This window comes from Cydia pomonella, chromosome 1 (genome assembly GCF_033807575.1).
Source record: "Cydia pomonella isolate Wapato2018A chromosome 1, ilCydPomo1, whole genome shotgun sequence".
Lineage (NCBI taxonomy): Eukaryota > Metazoa > Arthropoda > Insecta > Lepidoptera > Tortricidae > Cydia > Cydia pomonella.
This window is the reverse complement of record NC_084703.1, coordinates 24,692,748-24,714,957: the sequence shown is the minus strand read 5'-3', so window position 1 is coordinate 24,714,957 and position 22,210 is coordinate 24,692,748. Positions and strand designations below refer to the sequence as shown.

General features: G+C 39.3%; 2 protein-coding genes across 3 annotated transcripts in view; one reads left to right on the top strand and one right to left on the bottom strand.

Annotated features, from left to right (window-relative positions):
* LOC133518621 (protocadherin beta-16) overlaps positions 1-22,210 on the bottom strand; it is a 104,747-nt gene that overhangs the window by 18,136 nt on the left and 64,401 nt on the right. For both annotated transcript variants that reach the window (XM_061852299.1, XM_061852306.1), the window contains 6 exons: positions 12,608-12,697; positions 11,900-12,099; positions 11,506-11,706; positions 10,468-10,695; positions 6,460-6,648; positions 5,191-5,379 (listed from right to left, as the gene is read on the bottom strand). In XM_061852299.1, the coding sequence (XP_061708283.1) occupies positions 5,191-5,379; positions 6,460-6,648; positions 10,468-10,695; positions 11,506-11,706; positions 11,900-12,099; positions 12,608-12,697 (1,097 nt within the window). The remainder of the gene's footprint in view (positions 1-5,190; positions 5,380-6,459; positions 6,649-10,467; positions 10,696-11,505; positions 11,707-11,899; positions 12,100-12,607; positions 12,698-22,210) is intronic.
* On the top strand, positions 14,771-21,189 carry LOC133518635 (uncharacterized). The gene is made up of 2 exons (XM_061852319.1): positions 14,771-15,501; positions 20,104-21,189. The coding sequence occupies exons 1-2, from the start codon at positions 15,378-15,380 to the stop codon at positions 20,589-20,591; spliced, it is 612 nt and encodes a 203-aa protein (XP_061708303.1). The 5' UTR covers positions 14,771-15,377; the 3' UTR covers positions 20,592-21,189.

Here is a 22,210-nt window from a genome sequence, read left to right as displayed (position 1 = left end):
AAAAACAATCTTATCTTAACATAGCGTGTATTTATATTCCTAATGGACCCAATTACCGAGATGCACTAACTACTTTCGTTGACCTTGCTAGTCAAATAATTATTGATCGGCCCGACGACGTTTTCTTAATTACTGGTGATTTCAATATACCTGAGGCGAACTGGGTTATGAATTCAGCATCTGAGATGGAGTTGACAGCATGTGTTAGTTTTAGTACTCAATTGATATACGAATTCTTATCATATACGGGAACTAAACAGTATAATTCCATAATTAATGTCAACGGCCGAATTTTAGATTTAATTTTTTCAAACAATGAATGCCGCTTATCAGCTTGTGATTCACCACTCACGCCGGAAGATGCACACCACAGAGCTATTTGTATGGACCTAAAATTGAAAACTTTATGTCACTTAAAGCCGGCGCCTCACTGTGTTTTTAACTTTCATGCTGGTAATTATCAAAAAATTAATGCTGAACTTTCCGTTATTAATTGGATTAGTTTCTTTAAACATTTGAACATGGATGACTGTGTAACAAAATTTAATGACTTGGTTAAAAATCTAATTTCCAAGTATATTCCACAACGAATTGTTCGTCAGCCAACTTGTTCCGCTCCTGTTTGGCACAGCTTACCCTTACGTAAGGTTTTAAAAGAAAAACGGAAATATCATAAACGTTGGAAATTATACGGCAACCCCTTAGACTATCAGACTTTTAGTACTCTGCGCAAACGAGCTAATAAATTAGAGTTGGAATGTTATAATAATTATATATCTTATTCAGAAAGTAAAATTAAAAATCATCCTAATTTTTTCTGGTCATACGTAAAGTCTATATTTTCTAAAAATAGACCACCTCAATCAATGCACTATAAAGGCATAACTAGCTCTGACGGCGAACAGATATGTAATTTTTTCAATTATCATTTTCAATCTGTTTTTGAAAAACCTAGTAATCTACACCTGGGTGACATAACAAATATTCCAGCGCCTGATTGTATTATCGACTTAAGTACAGTAGAGATTAATTACAACATAGTTTTACAATATTTAAAAACAGTTAATGTCCATAAAGGTGCTGGGCCCGATGGCATTCATCCGCTTTTAATAAAATCTTGTAGTTCTACCCTTGCAACTCCTGTCACCATATTATATACTAAGTCAATTAAAGAGGGCATTGTGCCCAAAACTTGGAAACAAGCATGGGTCACTCCTATTCCCAAGGGTTCGGTTAGTAGTGATGTTGTTAATTACCGTCCCATATCTAAATTGTGTATTATTGGTAAGTTGCTCGAAAAAATTGTTACAGATCAATTATTTGGTGTTGTACGTCGCCATATCATTCCAAATCAGCATGGTTTTTATAAGGGTCGATCTGTTGACAGTAATTTACTAACCTTCACTGATGAAATTTATGCTGCAATGGACGATGGCCATAGTGTGGATGCTATTTATACTGATTTTTCCAAGGCATTCGATAAAATTTGTCATTATACGCTATTATCTAAGCTTTGGAAACTTGGTATACATGGCGATCTCTTTCGCTGGATTAAATCTTACGTAGAAAACAGAAGTCAGGCGGTCGTCTTGTTGGGCTATCGATCTCAATGGATGTCTGTTGGTTCAGGAGTCCCTCAGGGCTCTCACTTGGGTCCTTTGCTCTTTACTCTTTATGTGAATGATATAACTAATCACATCCAGAACTCTAAATTATTACTTTACGCAGATGATACAAAGATTTTTAGGATAGTTAAAAATATCAGCGATTGTGAAAAGCTACAAGATGATTTAAACAACTTAGTCAGCTACTGTGAAATAAATAATTTGTTTCTTAACTTAGATAAATGCAATGTTATCACCTTCTCAAAAAAGAAAAATGTAATTAATTATTCTTACAACTTATCGGGTAAAACCTTAAATAGAGTAACCGAAATTAGAGATCTTGGTGTGATTATGGATAGCAAACTTACTTTTATCCCACATATTGATAAAATGCTGACAAAATCATATAAACAGTTAGGATTCATAATGCGTGTTGGGAAACCATTTAAAAGCCGCTTGACATATAAAATTCTCTACAATAGTTTTGTGCGTAGTCACCTTGAATTTTCTTGCTCAGTGTGGAAACCTTTTTACAAAGTACACATCGACAGAATTGAGCGACTTCAAAAAATATTTATTAAATCACTGTGCTTCAGGACTGGACTAGCTTATACTGCTGACTATACCGATACCTGTAAACGTTTAAATATTCAAACTCTTAGTGACCGTCGAGATTCCACTGATTCCGTTTTGCTTTTTAAGATTTTCCATTCACAATTAGAAGCCCCTACTCTTTTACATAAAATCTGTTTCAGAGTTCCGCGAAGACGTGAGCGCTGTTGTCGTAAAAGAAACTTATTTTTTATTCCATTCAGCAGGACTGGTTACGGTGGGAATGTATTTATCAAACGCGCATGTAAACTTTTTAATGAGAATCAAAAACTTAATGATTTAGACATTTTTAACTGTTCACTAACACAACTTAAGAATGCATTTAAATATTGATTATAACTGGAATTTGTTATTTGCTTAAATTTAATGTACTACGAGACTACGATGTATATGTAACTTATTTTCTGCAGACTTATCAAATCACTGATTTACATATTTCAAGTATTTGTTATTATAAAATACAGATTTAAGTATTTTTGTTTTTTGTAATAGCCACGGACCTGTTTATATTTTATTTCTACATATGAAACTATAGGTCTATTTTTTGTCTATAAGTTTTGATCAAAAATTGTGTATGACTGTTTGTTTCTAAATAAATAGAAAAAAAAAAAAAAAAAAAAAGTATGAAGATATCGTCCCACGAAAGTTCATATTTACACCAGGTCGCTTGTATTTCCCCGACGAACAACTTCGCGCTTAGCCAATTGAAATTGCCTTTATTCCTGACACTCAGTACTTTCTAAGTCATACCAGTATCAACTGATTTATTTATTTATATTTTTACTCTTTCTGTGTTTCTTTTTTTCGTCAGGCTGTCCTCGACATAGGCCTCCTCCAGGCGGCGCCACTCTTCAGGAAAGTCATCTTTCCATCTTTTGTATGGTTTGCATTGCGGTCTTTTCTTTCCTCTTGGGTACGATTCTGTGACATCTTTTGTCCATTTATCCTTTTGTGAACGCATCATGTGCCCTGTCCATTTGCATTTGAGTGTACGGATTTTCAGGGAAACATCTTCTATTTTGGTCGTTTTCCTGTCTGTGAGTCTGAATCGATCTCTTAGTTTTATTCCCAGCATACTTCTCTCCATATTTTGTTGACTGACTTTGACTTTGTGCTCATTTTCCTTGGTTAAGGCCCAATTTTCACAACCATATGTTAGTACTGGGAGTATAATAATAATAATAAAATACTTTATTTGTGCACTACGAAGAAAAATACATGTATCATCATCATGTTGTATCATGTATGTATGTGGGAGTATCCATGAGTTGTAAATTTTTCTTTTCCCAGAAATTTGCATTGAATTTGATTTTCTTTTTTTATAGCTCCTCTATCCATTCTGTGGTTGAAGTTGAAGTCATGTTAGTTAATAATGTACACATCGTTGAATAATGATGGCGTGTTTATTAGTAAAAGTCTATTTCATTTTTATAAGTACCATCAGGTGATACCAGGTCCATCTTCTGCCAATTTTCTTTTTGAAGAAACTGTTCATAATTCTAAGGTTGTTTTCGAATGCATAATTAAGTAGTCTTTGTCTGTGTTAACCGAGATTGTTCTCTTCTCCTTCAAGTTGTTTCCCCACTTTGCTGTTGAAGTCTCCAATATAAACTTGGTTTATTGGGTTTCTTTTATGGTTTCATATAGCTTTGTGTAGAATTTATCCTTCTCTCAGTCTCAGTGGGTGCATAGACTTGAATAATAGAACATGGGTGTTTATGTCCAAAACTGCAATTCTATCAGATACGCCTCTGTATCTTATGATATCTTTTTTGTGTTCGATTTTTACTAGAAATCCTACACCATACACGCCTTGTCTTTCGCCCATGAAGTATAGAATGTAGTTGTCATGTTCTCCTATTTCTTCTCCCATTTTTCGCACTTCACTCAGTCCGAGTATGTTCCATTTTATATTTGTCATTGCATTGTTTAATTCCAATAATCTTTCTTCGATTCTTAGGGTTCCAATGTTTAGTGTTGCTATGTAAATCTCTTTTACACCTGGGGATTTTTTCCCTAACTTTATTGTTTTCGTTCGCGCATAGCCAATAGTGAAGGTTAAAGTCATAAATATGTAACTTTCTATTTTTTATTTGTCAATCTAAACCCCTAATAAAAAGAGTAGACATATCTATGTAAGCAGATAGAAAAACTTCTGAGTGTTCGATGTATAGGTACTCAGCATAAAATAGATAGTGACGGACAAAGTGACCAAATATATCGTAACACATCTTTGATACCATCGAAATAAGGATGTGTTGATTTAATACCGCTTTGGCCGTCACCACTGCAAGTAGTGGAAGGAATTCGACAACTTGTATGTTCATATGAATATATGTATGCTAGCCCATAGATAGTACAATCTTTGCTTAGTTTGGGGCTCGGTCGACCTGTTTAAGATGGGTTATTCCCACTAGTTACCACGAAGTTGTTACCAGTGGTAACTTTTTTTTTCCCACCTTTTACCACTGGTAACTGGGAAAAAAATCCCACTAGTTACCACCAACTTGGTTTGGTAAGCGCTCTCGAAAGAAGATAAATTTCATCCAACCGCTAATTTCTCTTTAACTATTTGTTTTTTGCACTTGCACCGGTTTTAATGTTTTTGATCACTTTTAAGGCAGTTTACTAAAGCACTAATAGATTTATATTACTCTATATTTATACTATACTGATTCTACTGTTTTATTCTTGTTGAACTCTATTTATAACAATATTTTGGTAGTAACTACTGGGAAAAAACCCACCTTTTACCAGTGGTAATTACTGGAAAAAAAAACCAGTAGTTACCAGTGGTAAAAGGTGGAAAAAAAAAATCCCCAGTAGTTACCACTGGTAACAACTTGGTGGTAACTAGTGGGAATAACCCAAATCCCCAGACTCAAAGCACCCACCCAACCCCAGACCCAAACCCAAATCCAGATTGTCCCCAAATATCAAATAATTCGTATCGTAAAAAATGTAATATCCATACCGACTGGCGGTCGGCGGGTGGCTCGGTGTGAAGCGTGAGCAGCGCCGTGCCGAGCGGGGCGTGCTCGGGCACCCGCGCGGCGAAAGCGCGCCGCGTGAAGCGCACTGGCCGCCGGCTGAGCGCGCCCGAGCGACGGCTCACGGCCAGCGTCGCCAGGGCGTAGCGGTCCGCGTTGTCCACTTGGGTAGCCTTTACGAAATAACATTATTATTTCAATGGCTTTGCGATAGCCAATTTCCTTTTTACAAGCTTTATTTAACTTGCCCTGTTAGTTTGTATGTTTGTTTGTGACCCACTTTCCAATTTCCGATAGAGCTGAAATTTTGCATATATATGTAAATTGGATGACATTGCAATATTATGATGATATAGAGCTGGTCTGATGATGGAAACAGGTGGCCATTGGAAGTCTGTGATAAAACAACGCAAACTAATTGTGTTTGAGGTTGCATGTTACAATTGTCTCGATGAGTATTAATTGCCTACGGAAAGAAAAGTACAGACAGCAATAAAAGTTATTATTAACTTATTTTTAACTGATCTGCGATTGGCCATAGTCACAACTGATGGAAAGTGAAGACAGGGCCTAAGATGGAGCTCACCGATTCAGTAATAGCCTATACACTCTTGCTTTAGGTCATATTTATCAGGGAATACAGATGGCGGGAGCGCATTCCATTCTTTAGCCGTCTGTACTAAAAAATAAAGAGTTTGTACCAAAATGAAATTTTTGCCGAAAACATATGGCCGCCATTGTAAAGGATGATTTTTTCATGAATGTAATTTACAAGATAATTTAATCTATAAATTATGTTGAACTAACATTTGAAATCTAATAGTTGGTTAAAAAAAAATGTATTACTCGACCAAATTAAGAAGGCTCCTTTTCCATGCATATTATTAACAATCAGTTAGCTTCTTAACTCAGTCGGATAATATAATGAAAAAGCACGAGTGTTATAATATACTGAAAAAGCACGCGTGTTTAATATCTAGGATTATGAGCCAAAAATCGGTAGAGTAAAAACGTCGTTTTGAGCAAGTGTGTTGAAAAAGTCATTATAAAACATGTATATATACTACTTACTAATTATATCACAATAGGCATCATATCAATTACAGTTTAGATGAAATTACAATATTACTAAAGAAACGTATAATAAAAATTACATTATAACATATAATAATATATTAAATGGCATTATAACAAATTTACGATAGTTGGTTTATAATTATATTAAGCATTACACATCTGTTACTTATACTTACTCTTATAACGACGGTGACGGGGGCATGAGCCTCAAGCAGTTGCCTCGTGGCCGCGACCCTGCCAGTCTCCCTGTCGACGACGACCATCTCCCGCTTGTCGCCCGTCACCGTGTAGTACAGTGGGGCGTTTATGCCGACGTCCTGGTCCACGGCTGCGATCGGCCCAGGCGTGGTGTTGAGGATGGTACCCTACGACGTGCCGAATTATTAAATCACACTGACAAGCCTTATTTATCAAATTAATTTATTAATTTAGCAGAAGTGTGTAGTTACACCCTCGCACCAATTTGGATTTAGAGAGTCACATTCTACAACTGAAAAAGTACATCGGGTGCACGACACAATACGTGAATGTTTTGAACATAAACTGTACTGCTCTGCGGCATTCTTGGATGTACAACAAGCATTTGATCGTGTCTGGCACAAGGGACTATTGTGTAAGATTAAAGAGAAACTGCCCCATTCGCTGTTTCACATCCTAACCTCTTACCTATCTGACAGAATTTTCCAAGTAAAGCATGGTGATGCGAGATCTAAATTTTATAACATAGAAGCAGGTGTGCTACAGGGCTCAGTGATTAGACCTACTCTCTACAACATATTCACGTATGACTTGCCTACCTCTGAGCAGCTGACTGTTGCTACTTACGCAGATGACATAGCTTACCTCTCCTGCCACAAATCTCCTGAAATAGCTAGTATGCAGCTACAGCTTGTACTGGATAATACTCATAACTGGTTAACACAATGGCGCATAAGGGCCAGTGCTCACAAGTCAAACCATATCACCTTTAACCTAACAACAGTCCGGCAGTCAATCTTGGAATTGATGTCCTGCCACATTGGAAGTGTATCAAGTACCTAGGATTTCATCTAGATAGGCGCCTTACATGGAATACTCACATAAAACACAAATGTAATGAAATTATATTAAAATACAAAAATCTTCATTGGCTATTGGGACGAAACTAAGCCCTTTCAGTTGACAAATAAATTAATAGTTTAAAAAACACTAGAAAACACGCTTATAATACGATATTCCATCATGGAATGCCAGTGCCTATCTTCCGGCTTCATCATCAGACCTTGGAACCTAATCGTGGTCAGAGTTCATTACAAGACTTTTCTAACAAATTCAAACACAGCTATGATACAATGTTCCATCGTGAAGTTCCAGTTCATATCTTCCAGCTCCGTCATCAGATCAGTTCGACAGTACTATATTATTGTATTGGCATCAGAACTACATACAGCTGCCAATTTTCATGACGCTACGATCCTTGGCAGATGGTTAAATTAGTTACCTTAAATTCCATTACATAGTTAGTTACATACAGGTCAACCTAATAAAAGCGTGTTAAAAATTACTCCTATACAACGCAATAATTAAGCCCATCTGGACATATGGGATCCAGCTATAGGGAACTGCTAGTGATAGTAACATAATGTGTCTTCAAAGAGCACAGAACGCCATTCTTCGTGTGATTGCCAACGCACCGTGGTTCACCCGAAACGATGAAATACACGATTATCTCAATATGACCACCATAAAGGAAGAGATAAAAAAAATCACAAAGAATTATATTGAGCGCCTAGCAAGCCATCCTAACCCATTGGCTTCAAAATTGTTGGACAAGACTAACCACCTTATTCATAAACGTCTACTAAAGTTGACAAGCCGCTAATAATCGTTTGTCCCTTTCCATCATACCAATACGTCGGAAAGGAACAAACGATTATTAGCGGCTTGTCCATCATACCAATACGTCGGAAAGGAACAAACGATTATTAGCGGCTTGTCAACTTTAGTAGACGTTTATGAATAAGGGGGAAAACTGTACATATACTTAAAAGGAAGCACATCGTGCAAAATTAATGTTTGATTAAATGAGTCAATGGTCTCCAAAACCCTAATGTCAATTCTTACATACATCAAAACTGATAATAGTCGTTACCGAGTGATGACAGTTCCCAACAGAGAAAAAACAAATAGCAGAGAATAGAGCCTGTAATCTCAAGGAGTCTATTCTCAAAACTAGTACTGATGAATTGATGTTTTTTTAAAGGCTGCTTCTCATTTATTATGTTTTTTTCGACTCGTTGACTGTTATGGTTGAATTAAGATTTCGTATACCAAACTGTTATTAGACAGGTACTTTTCATGTATGGGCTTCCAACTCAACTATAATATTCATTTCGAAACGGTTTAGTCAACTATAATGAAATTGACCAATCACAGCTCGCCGCGGTCCAGAAGACGAAACAAAACGATAGCTCAAATTAATTATTTATTTTAGGTTGTATAGTAGAAACAATTGCTTCATAAGTCATAAACGCACATGTGACACCCTTAATATAACAACATCCATTGAATACGAAAACCGCTTAGCGTTGCTTGTTAGTCTCCAGAGGCTACGGTAGTACCAGAAGTACCAGAGCCTCATGAGTTGCGAGGCATCGTTGCACAACCCGCCGGGCCCTGGCAGCCGAGGCGCGTCCGAGTATGACGGTATCGCGGTTGCTCGCGTATCTTAAATAGCTGTATAGTTTGGGTTTGTTTACCTATATGATTTATTTATTTATTTAAACTTTATTGCACGATATAAAATTGTACAAAGTGCGGACTTAATGCCTCAAGGCATTCTCTACCAGTCAACCATGATTCAGTCAGTCATGATTCTATTAGTTTAAAGTATTATTTTTGTTGACTTGTAAAAAAGTATTGTGTACAATAGTGATATAATCAAGCTTTTCAATCTCGTACTTTACTTAGGCAACTCAGCAAGCTGCGTTGCCTAAGCCCGGTAATTGACTGAAAAGCTCTCTATTATATCACGATTGTATAAAATACTATTTAACATTTTATTTTATTTGTACTTTTCACTTGTAATTTAATTGTTTAATTCAATCATTGAAAATTTATTTATTTGCTGACATGTCCCCTCATTACTTAGTATAATTATATTATAAGTATGTAATTAGCTCGTAAGTTTTCTAACACAATATATGATTGTTAAAGAAATAGATAAATGAACTATCACTATTGCGATACAACGAAGAAATGCCGCCAGCATCTTTGGTACAATGCCTCAAGGGCTTATTTTAGATTTAAGCTAGTTATCGTAATCCTTTGTATATATCCATTATGTATAGGGACCGTGCGTGTTGGAGGGTCTGCCATCTTGTGGTCTGAATCGGAACCATAAACATGCACATTTACACGTCAAGTGTTTTCTTGTGCATAGTAGGTTCTGCCATCTTGTGGGCTACATCGGACCAATAAACATCACATTTACGCTTCGCGCCAAAAATCTGACAGCTCCTGTGCTGCCTCCTACAGTCCTGCTCAGTGCACGCTCCCTATATTGTTATTTACAAGCTTTTATTTACTTTCACCTGACCGTTGTCTGTTTGTAATCAAATCTTGCAAATTAAATTTGACCCACTTCCCGATTTCCAATGAAGCTGAAAATTTGCATACATATGTAAGTCAGGTGACAATGCAATATTATGGTACCTTCGAGATGATCTGATGATGGAGACAGGAGGTGGCCATAGGAACTCTGTGATAAAACAACGTAACCTAATTGTGTTTGGGGTTTTTAGAATTGTCTTGGTGAGTATTAGTTACTTGTGGAAAGAAAAGTACAGTCAGCGATAAAAGCTTGTATCAAAAATTACATTTTTGACAAAAACTTATTTAAATAAATGGATTTTCTTTAATGAAAAATAAATGAATGAATGAATATAAGGGTTCCATACTAAAAAGGTACAAAAGGAACCTTTATGGTGTGACTCCGTCCATCCGTCTGTCTGTCATTGCTAAATATCTCAAGAATTTTTTTTTAAAGGTGGCACAGAACATATTTCTTTACTATGACAAATTACTGATGAGTACAAGTTGTGTTGTGTAGATGGATTATGGATCTTTTATGACCGTTATCTACGGATAACAGACTAAAATGGAATTGTAAATATGTTGTATAAATGAATGGTTTGTTTAATTACCTCTACAGCATCATCGGGGAGGAGTGCAGTATAATGGTCATGAGTAAACTTTGGATTCTGATCATCCGCATCGAGCACCTCTACAAAGAGAGTGGTGTCGTTGTGCAAGGGTGGCCGGCCTTGATCCTGGGCCCTCAGGGTCACTGTGAAGTTGCTCAGGGCCTCATAGTCTAATGCTTGCTTCACTATCAGTACACTGTCAAGTTCATTTGCAAACCCAAAATATTCCTGCAGAGTAAAGTAAAAAAATAGTTTATAGAGTTATCACTTATAAAGAAAATATTTCATAATAATGCAAAATGTAAATGTGCATTGTGTATATGTATAATTGTCTATTCATTCCCAACACACCATGTATTGCATTTTCCCGTTTCCTAAGATATCTTTTTTAGCACATCATTTTCTATCAAGCCCTGCTACACTTGTCAAACTTTAAAATATATTATCCCAATTTATTATACAACAAAGCTCATATTAAAAATGGAGAATTTTGTTATGTGTGCCTCAAAATTGTAATAGAATTATTAAGGTTCAAGTTACCACAATTGCAACATAATTATGTGAGATTAACCTTACAGTTGGATATCATACATTTTTTTAAACAATAAAATCATGTAACTAATACATAACATGCAAAGAAATGGTTTTGCTACAATACACTTGTGTTTATTTATTACACTGGATGCAATAATTCAAATCTCATAAGCAAATGCTCAATTCGCTTGTGCAAGTAAATTTTGCTTATCAATATTTGCATATACATGCATATAAACACATAAGAAAAGTTAACAATAAGGTACAAAAACAACAGCAAAATCGCTTAGCATAGTAATATGGGTAGCTTGGCTGTTAATTATCAAAACTAATATTTGTTAGTTTACACTTGAATCATCATCATTCTAAGGCACAACTTACTGCAAGACAACAGCCAAGGATTTGTTAAGTCATAGAATATAATATACTTGTATAGCTGTATATATATATGATGAATGGTATAAATTATGAATGAAACTTATGCTAAAAATAAAGAACACAAACCGAATTAGGTCCTGGCATAACTGAATAATGAATTGTAGCATGGGGCCCCGGCTGGTCAGCATCAGTGGCTCGCAGTGCAGGCAGGACCCGCGAACCCACCGCAGTCAATTCTGACAACCTCACATGGTATGGAGATCCAACCCATACTGGAGCATTGTCATTCACATCCCACACCCTCACAGATACCGGAATTATAAAACTCTGAAATATTTGAAAACCAATCAGAACAATCTCAAGAGTATTTTTCATGAGCAGTAACAATGCAGTGACATTGAAAAATATTGGTCTCATTTTTAATTACTGTATGGCTATGTTATGTTGAACTCTTTCAATAAAGTACTTAAGAATAATTGCTGTTTCAGGATAAACATTCATATGGAAAGTAATATCTTACAGGATCAGTGGTTCTTCGCCGATCGCATCTCACATTCACATAAATATTAGAAGGGCCTAATCTCTCTTCCCTGTCAAGAAAGCGTAACAGGGTCAAGTTTTTGGTGCCTGGAGCAATGCCCAATGCTGCATCTTTTTCTTGCAACTTGAGTGATATATTGCCATCATCTTCACTTGGATCACCATTGACACTGAGAGTACCTGAAAATTTAACAAAGTAATGTTTAATGTAATTTCTGACACAATTATTGTATTGTTTAAGAATTATAAATGAATGAAGTGAAACAAAAAGATAAGTATTTTTGAAATAGGTAGTGAGTTAAAAAGTTAGATACCAAATAAATTTTACTATGAGTAGATATTATTAAGTCTTAGTGACTAAAACTATGTTGTAATGTACTGAGTGGCAAAATAATAGTTAAATGTAATTTTAGAAGTCTAATAACATTATGTTATGTACAGTCACGTCTGAAAATATCGGTACGAAAAATGTGCCAAAAATATGTATACACTACCTTAATATATGGGTATAAGTAATAATATAAGTCGTGTATATATATATTTTTGGCACTTTTTTGTATCGATATTTTCAGACGTGACCGTACGTCATGGTAGGTAATGTCTTCAAATTCTCATAAGTATGATGGCGTACCGACGGACGAGATGGTGTTAAGGTGGAATAATACATTATGGTGAGTGGGACACATACCTATAACGCTTCCAACTGGCGTATCTTCGCTTATAAAAAAGCTTTCCACCGCGCCACCATTCATTAAGTAGCAACGGCTGTCTTGAATAGCTGCAAAAATGCTTATATTTGACTATCATACATGATAACGGTATCATTCTCAATACGTACAATCTCTTCAAAGTTGGTGTTGAACAAATTATACTAATATTTTACTATATATGAAGAGCAAAAAGTAAAGTACATTAAGTTCGTCACAGAACTCGCAGACCGAAACACAACTGAGGGCCTACCGCGAACCACGTTCGACGTGCTGCCTCCCTGTCACACTTACGTACGAATTTACAAGTGCGACAGAGAGGCAAAACGTCGAGCGTGGTTCGCAAATTGCGTTAAAACGTAATTAGAGTGACAGAGAAAAATGCCCGCAATTGACGATTTTCGATTTTCTCGGTAGCCGCCCTGATCTCTTATGGTAGAAAGGTAAGGAAAGGCTGTTGCTGTTGCAAAGTGTCCAGCTGTCAGCTATAAATAATAGTTCCAAATCTCTCCAGAGTAGCGCTACAGTAGTTAAGAACCTAGGCGTTATTGACGGAGTGAAATGCGCTGTCTATAATTTCTTTTTTTTTTTCAATTATTCCAGGTATTGTAGCGCCACCTATTTAAGGTTTTTTGATGACACTTTTTGGTACATGGAAATTCCATTGCTTACCTCCACCTTCCATAGTTCAACGAAAATTGAAATGCAAGTAAATGCATATTAAATTGGCTAGAGTATGGAGTGTGGAATTAAGAGGAGTGACATTTCTTATGGTAGAACTTACGGAAGGTGGAGATAAGGAACGAAATCTCCATGTACCAAAAAGTGTCATCAAAAAACTTTAAATAGGTGGCGCTACAATACCTAGAGTACTTGAACAAAAAAAATCAAATCATAGACAGCGCAATTCACTCCGTCAATAACGCCTAGGTTCTTAGCTACTCTAGCGCTACTCTGGAGAGATTTGGAACTATTATTTATAGCTGACGGCTGGACACTTATGCAACAGTTCTACCATAAGAGATGCCACTCCTCTTAATTCCACACTCCATAGTAGAACTGTTGCAAAAGTGTCCAGCTGTCAGCCATGTCAGCTATATAGTACGGTCGCCAAGCCGCTCCGAGGCCAGATTTAATTGACTCAGCTCGGCCTTACCCACAACCGGTATCAATGTGTTCGGACAGTTCTCCTGATCACCGTACATGCGGTAGTAAAGCGGAAAAATGGTGGAGGGGATAGTAATGACGTCACAAAGATGGCGGCCGGACCTATTCTTTTTGGCGGTGTATCTCGAAAACCACTTAACCGATTTTAATCATCGAGGTGTCAAATAATAGCTTATATTATGGAGATTATTTCCTTTTCTACAAACATTTACGTGAAACCTATAGGAAAAAAAATAATCACAAAAAACAGTTTTTTTATAAAATTATTATTTTTTATTTTGTAAAAATCTCCGTAAATATTAGCATTTCGCAAATTTTGTTTAATATAAAACATATTGCTTCATTATCAAGGAATATAATGAGCCTTAAAACATACAGATCGAGTAATAAACAATGAAGCTAAACTCATTTATTTGCGCATGGGTAACGATAACTGGCTTTTACCGGTCGAAACTGTGGTGACTGTTACGATACGTATTGAATGGAATTTATAGAGTATCGGTTTTAATTACTGAAATTATAATTAAAATTATAAAAACCAGACACAATAATGTTACCTTACTTCGACGTTTAGTCTCTTTTTTCGTCTTAATCGTAGGTAGGTACATATTTCTTTTTACTTAAAAATTTTATACAGGGTGAACTTTTAACCACCAGTCATACTCTGCGCAGCGACTTTATAGGTCATACTTAACAACTTTTACTATGGGACCAATTCCGAAATCGCGAAAAAAATTTTGACTGTCCCATATAAAGGTGCGACCAACTTTACCAGACCAACACTTTTCCAAACTGAGCTACAGCTGTCCGATGAAGTTAAGTACTTAGGACTAACTCTCGACAATAAACTCAATTGGAACAACCACATCAACAAACGGATGGATAGACAAGGCGGGAGTTGTCTTCTGGCAGTGCAGAAGGATGATTGGTAAGAGGTGGGGACTCAACCCGAAAATTACCCTCTGGCTAGACGATAATCCGCCCCTTACTCTGTTACGGTGCTCTGGTTTGGTGGCCAAGAACAAACCTAGGCAACGTACGAGACAAACTACAAAGACTTCAAAGGCTCGCATGCGCGGCCACCACTGGCTGCACGAGGTCTACCCCGACTGCAGCCATGGAGGTCATGCTAAACCTTCCACCGCTGCACCTACACATACAGACCATATCTTGAGGGTTGCGAACCCTCAAGATATGGTCTAACATCACAGGAGCTCTTCACACAAAATGCCTGGAAAAGGTGTATGACGAATTTCCAGTGCTTAGGTCAGGCACGGACCGGATTCACAAACAAGCTATCTTCGATAAAAGGTACAAAATACAGTTATATGAGGACGACAATCATGAAGGACTCAATCCCCGGGAGCTGAGAATCTTCACTGATGGGTCCAAAACAGACAGCGGATCGGGCTCTGGAACCTTCTCAGAAGACCTGAACATGTCGATCACCACTCCGCTAGGAGCCCATAACTCGGTATTCCAAGCTGAGTGCATGGGCATCATAAACGCGGCGGCTGCCATCACTGCAAGGAAGGTAGTAGGATCCTCCATCCGCATACTCTCCGACAGTAGAGCAGTCTTAATATGGCTCTAAATAGCCATATAGTTACATCCAAACTTATACACGAATGCCACGAACGACTAATGGAGGTATGTCATAATAACAAAATCACCCTACAATGGATCAAGGGACACAGTGGATCCCGAGGTAGTTAGTTAGTTAGTTAGTGCTTCTGGGCATTTTCCGCAACTCGACAACCATTGTGCCTATTTTGCGTGAAACGAGGTAGCGCTACTCTAACCACCCCAGCTCCTCCACGAAGCCTAGCAAAGTTTTCAGGCTGCTAATTGCCTCTCCTAGTGTGCACGGATTCCCTAGGTATTTGTTCCTGTATACTTCTACCTGTTTGCAGTCTAGGAGAATATGTTTTGTTGTTTCTTCTTCTTCCATGCACGCTCTGCACATGGGGCTGTCTGTTTTACCCATATTGTGTAGGTGTTTGTTAAGTGTGTTATGTCCTGTAATTAATCCTACTATTTTACGTAGTTGGTGTCGAGGTGTTTTCAGTAGTATTTTGGTGAGTTTGTGGTTCAGTTCCGGTAGAAAATCCTTGGTCTGCCTGCATGTGTCCATTTCATTCCAGTATTTATTGTGCAGTTGTCTGTGATGTAGGTCTAGCTGGTTGTGTATATAGGATATTGGTAGGGGTATGATGGGCTCGGGTCCATATGCCGTCGTTTCTGAGCCTTTCCTGGCCAGTTCGTCCGCTGCATCGTTTCCTCTTGATCCACTATGCCCCTTTATCCATTGAATTGTTACTTTGTTGCCTTCTTTGCTCACTTCCGTGAGGCTTCGATGACATTCGAGTATGAGCTCTGAGTTAATTTTGTCGCTGCATAGCGCTTGTAGTACTGATTTACTGTCTGACAGTATTAGTATATTTTCGTGTTTCACCTGTCGTCTTGTTATAGCATTGCAAGCTTCTATTATTCCCACACATTCAGCTTGGAATACCGTGTTATGTTCTCCCAGGGGTTTTGAGATGTGTATGTTCAGGTCTTCCGAGAAGACACCACATCCTGTCCCTTCAAGTGTTTTTGAGCCGTCTGTGAATATTCTTAGGTTTGTTTGGTCTAGTCCTTCTTTAGGATCCTCTGTTAATGATATGGCGTATTCTTTCCAGAAGATCATAGTTTTTGGTGTTTTGTCGATGGGCGCCGCCAGCATGGGTAGTTTTGAGATCATATTTTCATAGATCTTCTTGTGCGATGAGCTGAAGGATGTCCATAGGTTTAGCTTTTTCAACCGAAGAGCCGTGGCAGCCGCTTCTTTTTGTATATATATGTGTAATGGTAGGAGTCCTAGCATTATTTCTAGCGCCGCAGTCGGAGTAGTTCTCATACAGCCCGTCGCAGCCACACATGCTAGTCTTTGTGTTTTATTTAGTTTGTCTATTACCGTGGTTAGCTGGGTGCGGGGCCACCATACGACCGAGCCATAGCTGATCATTGGCATTATTACCATTTTGTATAGCCACAGTATGATGTGAGGAGCAAGTCCCCATCTCTTGCCCACCATCCTCCGGCATTGCCAAAAGGCTACTGTTGCTTTGTTTAGTTTATTGTCCAGGTGTTTGTTCCAGTTCAGTCTATCATCCAGGATTATGCCTAGGTATTTTACATCCTTTGAAAGTGTCAATCTTGTGCCAAAAAGGGTTGGCAGTTCGTATGTACCCAGTTTTCGTTTGTGTGTGAAGAGAATTGTGTCGGTCTTTTTTGGGTTTACCGATAGGTCATTCTCCTTGCACCATTTCTCTACTATTTTCAGTGCTGTCTGTGTGAGATCACACAGTGTGTTTATTACTAGGCCGCTGATTAGTATTACTAAGTCATCTGCGTACCCTATAGTCATAAAATGTTCGTTGTTTAATTTTGTTATCAATTCGTTCACCACCAGGTTCCATAGCAGTGGTGAGAGTACTCCTCCCTGGGGGCATCCTCTCATGACTAGTGCTTGATGAGTTTGGTTTTCGGATAGTCTTATTATTCTCTGTCTTAACATATTCATTATCCATTCGGTTACGAGTGGATTGGTTCTATGTCTTTGTAATGCTTGCTGAATGCTGCTAAAGTTTGTCTTGTCAAAGGCTCCTTCTATGTCGATGAAGGTGCCTAGGCATGAATTCTTCCTTGCTAGCGCATTCTCTATGTTGCTTACTACAGCGTGGAGAGCTGAGTCAGTTGATTTCCCTTGACTGTAGGCGTGTTGGTTTGGATGGATTTCTATGTTTTTTAGGGCCGTGTCCTTCAGTTCTCTGTCACATAGTCTTTCTAGTGTTTTTAGCATGAAGGATGTAAGGCTGATTGGTCTGAAAGACTTGGGGTCCGAGTAATCGGTTTTGCCTGGCTTTGGGAGGAAAATCACTTTCACTTCCCTCCATTTATGTGGTATATATCTAAAGGCTATACAGCTGCACAGTAGATTGGATAGGTGTTTGATTAATGTATGTCCACCCCATTTTAGTAGGGCTGGGTAAATTCCGTCTGTTCCCGGCGATTTAAAGTTATCAAAACTATTTACCGCCCAGGTCGTTTTGTTATATTCTGTTATACATTCTGCTGTTCTCCATTCGCTTTCAGTTGGATTATAGTTCATTGTATCCTGTTCTGGGTCTTGCTCATTTACTACTTTGCATCCTGGGAAGTGAGTCTCCACCAGTAGCCTTTCTGTCTCAGCTGGGCTGCTAGTGGTACTATTATCTGGTCTCCTCAGGGTGCCCAGTAGTTGTCTTGGTTGGTCTGCAAGGATTTTCCTTGTTCTGTTTGCTTGAGTTACTGTGGATATGTTGTCGCAGAAGTTTCTCCATGTGGCTGATTTTCTGTATCTTAGTCTTTTCTTGTAGTCTGTTTTAGCTGTTTTGTACCTGTCCCAGTCCTCTTCAGCTCTTGTGTTCATTGCTCTGTTAAGTAACCTTCTCATTTTTGTTCTCATTCGTTCCAACTCCGGTCCCCACCAGCTGTTATTGTTATTGTTATTGCCTTTTCCTCCAGCTGATGGAGTCGATAGCGGACATGTGTTTTCGTAGCTTTCAGTTATGTTTTTAATAATTAAGTTTACCTGTTCCTCCAATTCCCTTGTGTTGCTAGGTCTGTTAGTGTGTGTGTTATTGTGTAGTTTACCTTCCAGAAGTTCCTTGTACGCCGCTATGTCCGTGCGTCTCGGGTTTCTTCTAGGTGTGGGTGTTTGGATGTCAGCTGTCAGGTCATACCGAATCCATCTGTGGTCGGAGCAGGATAGCTCGTCCGACACGTGCCAGTTGGATATGTGTTGAGCTGCCAGTCCTGTGCTTAGAGTAATGTCAATTATAGTATTACACCTACGAGTGACAAAAGTTGGTTTGGATCCTGTGTTTAATATATCTAGGTTAGTTGACATAAGGTATTCAACAATATCGTTACCTCTTTTGTTGTTGGTTTCCATTCCCCATAGGTTGTGATGGCCGTTGCAGTCTGCAGATATGACCAGCTCGAGCCTTTCTCGTTCGCAGTAGCGTATGAGGTTGTTCATCTCCACTGGAGGTGGTTCGTCCTCCGCCGCCATGTAGGTGGACGCCAGGACTATCTCCGGTAGACTTGAGTTTTGTGTTCTGAGGAGTTTTATGGCACACACGTCTCTGGAACAGAATTGAGTTAGTGGTTGTGCCATTATGTTACGAGATATGTATATGCAAGATCTTGGTTTGAAATGTGTATTGTAAAATAAATTACCTCCGGTATTACCAAGGCCGTTTATGCGTGTGTTCCTGATCCACGGCTCTTGAATCAGGGCTATGGATGTTGGGTTAACCTCCAGCCATCTTCGAAGTTGAGCCGTTGCAGATTCGCTGTGCTGGAGGTTAACCTGGAGGACCTTACAGTGGGAAGGCGCCATCTGGGGATATCCCTTCCGCTGCCTTTCCCTTTAGGTCCAGGAGACTGATCCCCTTTGGTAGACCATCCTCGTCCTCAGAGTCCAGCAAAATGCCTTCCTCGATGTCTGAGGTGTGTGGTTCCGCGCAGTCGGTGTCCATTGCAGAGGGGGTGTTCTTTTCAGGCGCGTGCTCTGCAGATTTGTTCTCCCCTCCGTCAGTGTTCGCCTCTGTTGCGTTTTTCTCCGGTGGAGAATCTCTGAAGCGTCCTCCGCCGTGCTGGAAACGGATGTAGACTGTCCCACACAGGTAGTTCAGTCTTCTTCCCTTTTCCATCACAGCAGGAACAACGTCTTCAGGTATTCCCACCAGGAGTAGGGTACAGGCCCTTTTCTTCAGGGGGATCGCCTGGTGGAGTGTCCACTTCCTCACCATGGCCCACGGGTTCTGGAAGTTGAGGACCCTGCCTATTTTGGTGAGGTTGTCTTCCAGGGACGGGATCAGGATACCGCACCTAGTGTTCCGGACCATCTCGTCCTCCCTCTTTCCAACGAGCTGGTCTCCGTTCTGAAGGGTGGCCGACTCCAGCCACTTCATCAGCCACGCCTTGGTGTTCGCGTCCTGGCACCACAGCTTCAGGTACCCATCCACAAAACTGGGTCTACCTGAGAACGCTGGGGCCTCCGCTGCGGTGTCCAGATCGGTTTCGATGGCTGCTTGGAAGATAGCGTCCCCGATCTTCTTCTCCACCTCTGCAGCATCTTGCTGCGTCAGTCTGCCCGTGCGGTTATTGGTAATCGCCACCGTCAGATCTGATGCTGCTGCCGCCGCATAGGAGGAGGGTAGTTCTCTGTTCCCCGAGGTGGCATCTGTCCGTTGTTTTTTTGTTCCCGGATCCCGAGGTAACGATGCTGCGGACGAGCTTGCCAGGCAAGGATCGAATGCGGGGGCGATTGGTCCGGAACCGATTCTTCCGATACCATTTAGCAAGGTACGCTCAATGCTGCTGGCACGTACAGGGAAACTACACACAGAACACTGGCTGAACCAGACTGGATGCAGACAGGCAAAAGAAGCCATGCCTGGCATCAACGGAAAACTCACAAGGGCGCTCCTGCAACGAGGGAAGGTCCGACTGAGTATGGTAACCAGTGTCATAACAGGTCATGGACTATTTAACAAACATCTTTTCACAACAGGTGTCACAGACAGTCCCCTGTGCCGAGGTTGCATGGAGACAGAAGAAACAGCCTCTCACGTGGTGCTGGAATGCAGCGGAGTGACTCTATACAGGGCTAAACATCTCGGATCTCCGAGAGACCTCCCCGAGGTCCTACTCAACATCAAAGGTTTGATAGGATTCCTCGAGGAGCTGGGCTGGCAGGACTAGCCCACCCCCAACATATCACGCAAAATAGGCGCAAGTCGTCGAGTTGCGGAAAAATCGCCCGAATACAATACAATACAATACAATACAAGGTGCGACCAGACCGCAGCTTAAAAAACGGTCACGATACGGAATCGCAGTGACGCGTCGTATGCGTACCGTTTTTGACGCATGCTCCCCACACCGCTGTTTAAAAAACGGTGACGGTACGGAATCGCAGTGACGTGCTTCACGCGAATCTTTTTTGTTCGCAAAACAGTTGCGTCTTTTACGTCACCGGTACGGTGTCTGCCATAAGATCTCCGTGTAATATTTTTTGCGATTTTTGCGCAGTTCAATTTACGGTGCGTCAGCTTATTTTAAGCAGCGGTGTGGCGAGCATGCGTCATGGACCCGGGTACGTCCTTAAACTACGTCCAAAAGAGAGGTATGGGCATTGTGAATGTCATCTCGCTTTGTGTGGTAGGGCACAGCCAGTGGGTGTCATTCCAGATCCAAATTTTCTTGCGTGATTCGGCATTGGTCCCATAATAAAAGTTGTTCAGTATGACCTGTAACGTCACTGCGCAGAGTATGGCTGGTGGTTAAAATTTCATCTTATACCTATATTCGACACAAGTAGTAAGTACTTACAGACCAACTATGATACACATTTTGCCTGTATAGTGATACATAGTGAATAAATTAATACCTGATTTAAAAAATAAAACAAAAATAACAAATAGCATGTTATTTAATTCAGTAATGACTAATCAGTCTTAAACAAAACATCATACTTTTAGATTAGACAACAAAATGTATATTTATACTGTGTTTCGACTTGAAAGATTTTACTGCTTTAAAACATAAGACAAACCTACCAACCAAATGTATAAAAAAAAAAATGTTTTTTGTGATTATTATTTTCCTATAGGTTTCACGTAAATGTTTGTAAAAAGGAAATAATCTCCATAATATAAGCTATTAGTTGACACCTCGATGAATACAATCGGTTAAGTGGTTTCCGAGATACACCGCCAAAAAGAATAGGTCCGGACGCCATCTTTGTGACGTCATTACTATCCCCTCCCACCATTTTTCCGCTTTACTACCGCATGTACGGTGATCAGGAGAAACGCCCGAACACAATGATACCGGTTGTGGGTAAGGCCGAGCTGAGTCAATTAAATCTGGCCTCGGAGCGGCTTGGGGACTACTAATAGTAAAAGTTGTTCAGTATGACCTATAAAGTCGCTGCGCAGAGTACTGGTGGTTAAAAGTTCACCCTGTATAAAATTTTTAAGTAAAAAGAAATATGTACCTACCTATGATTAAGACGAAAAAAGAGACTAAACGTCGAAGTAAGGTAACATTATTGTGTCTGGTTTTTATAATTGTCATTATAATTTCAGTAATTAAAACCGATACTCTATAAATTCCATTCAATACGTATCGTAACAGTCACCACAGTTTCGACCGGTAAAAGCCAGTTATCGTTACCCATGCGCAAATAAATGAGTGTAGCTTCATTGTTTATTACTCGATCTGTATGTTTTAAGGCTCATTATATTCCTTGATAATGAAGCAATATGTTTTATATTAAACAAAATTTGCGAAATGCTAATATTTACGGAGATTTTTAC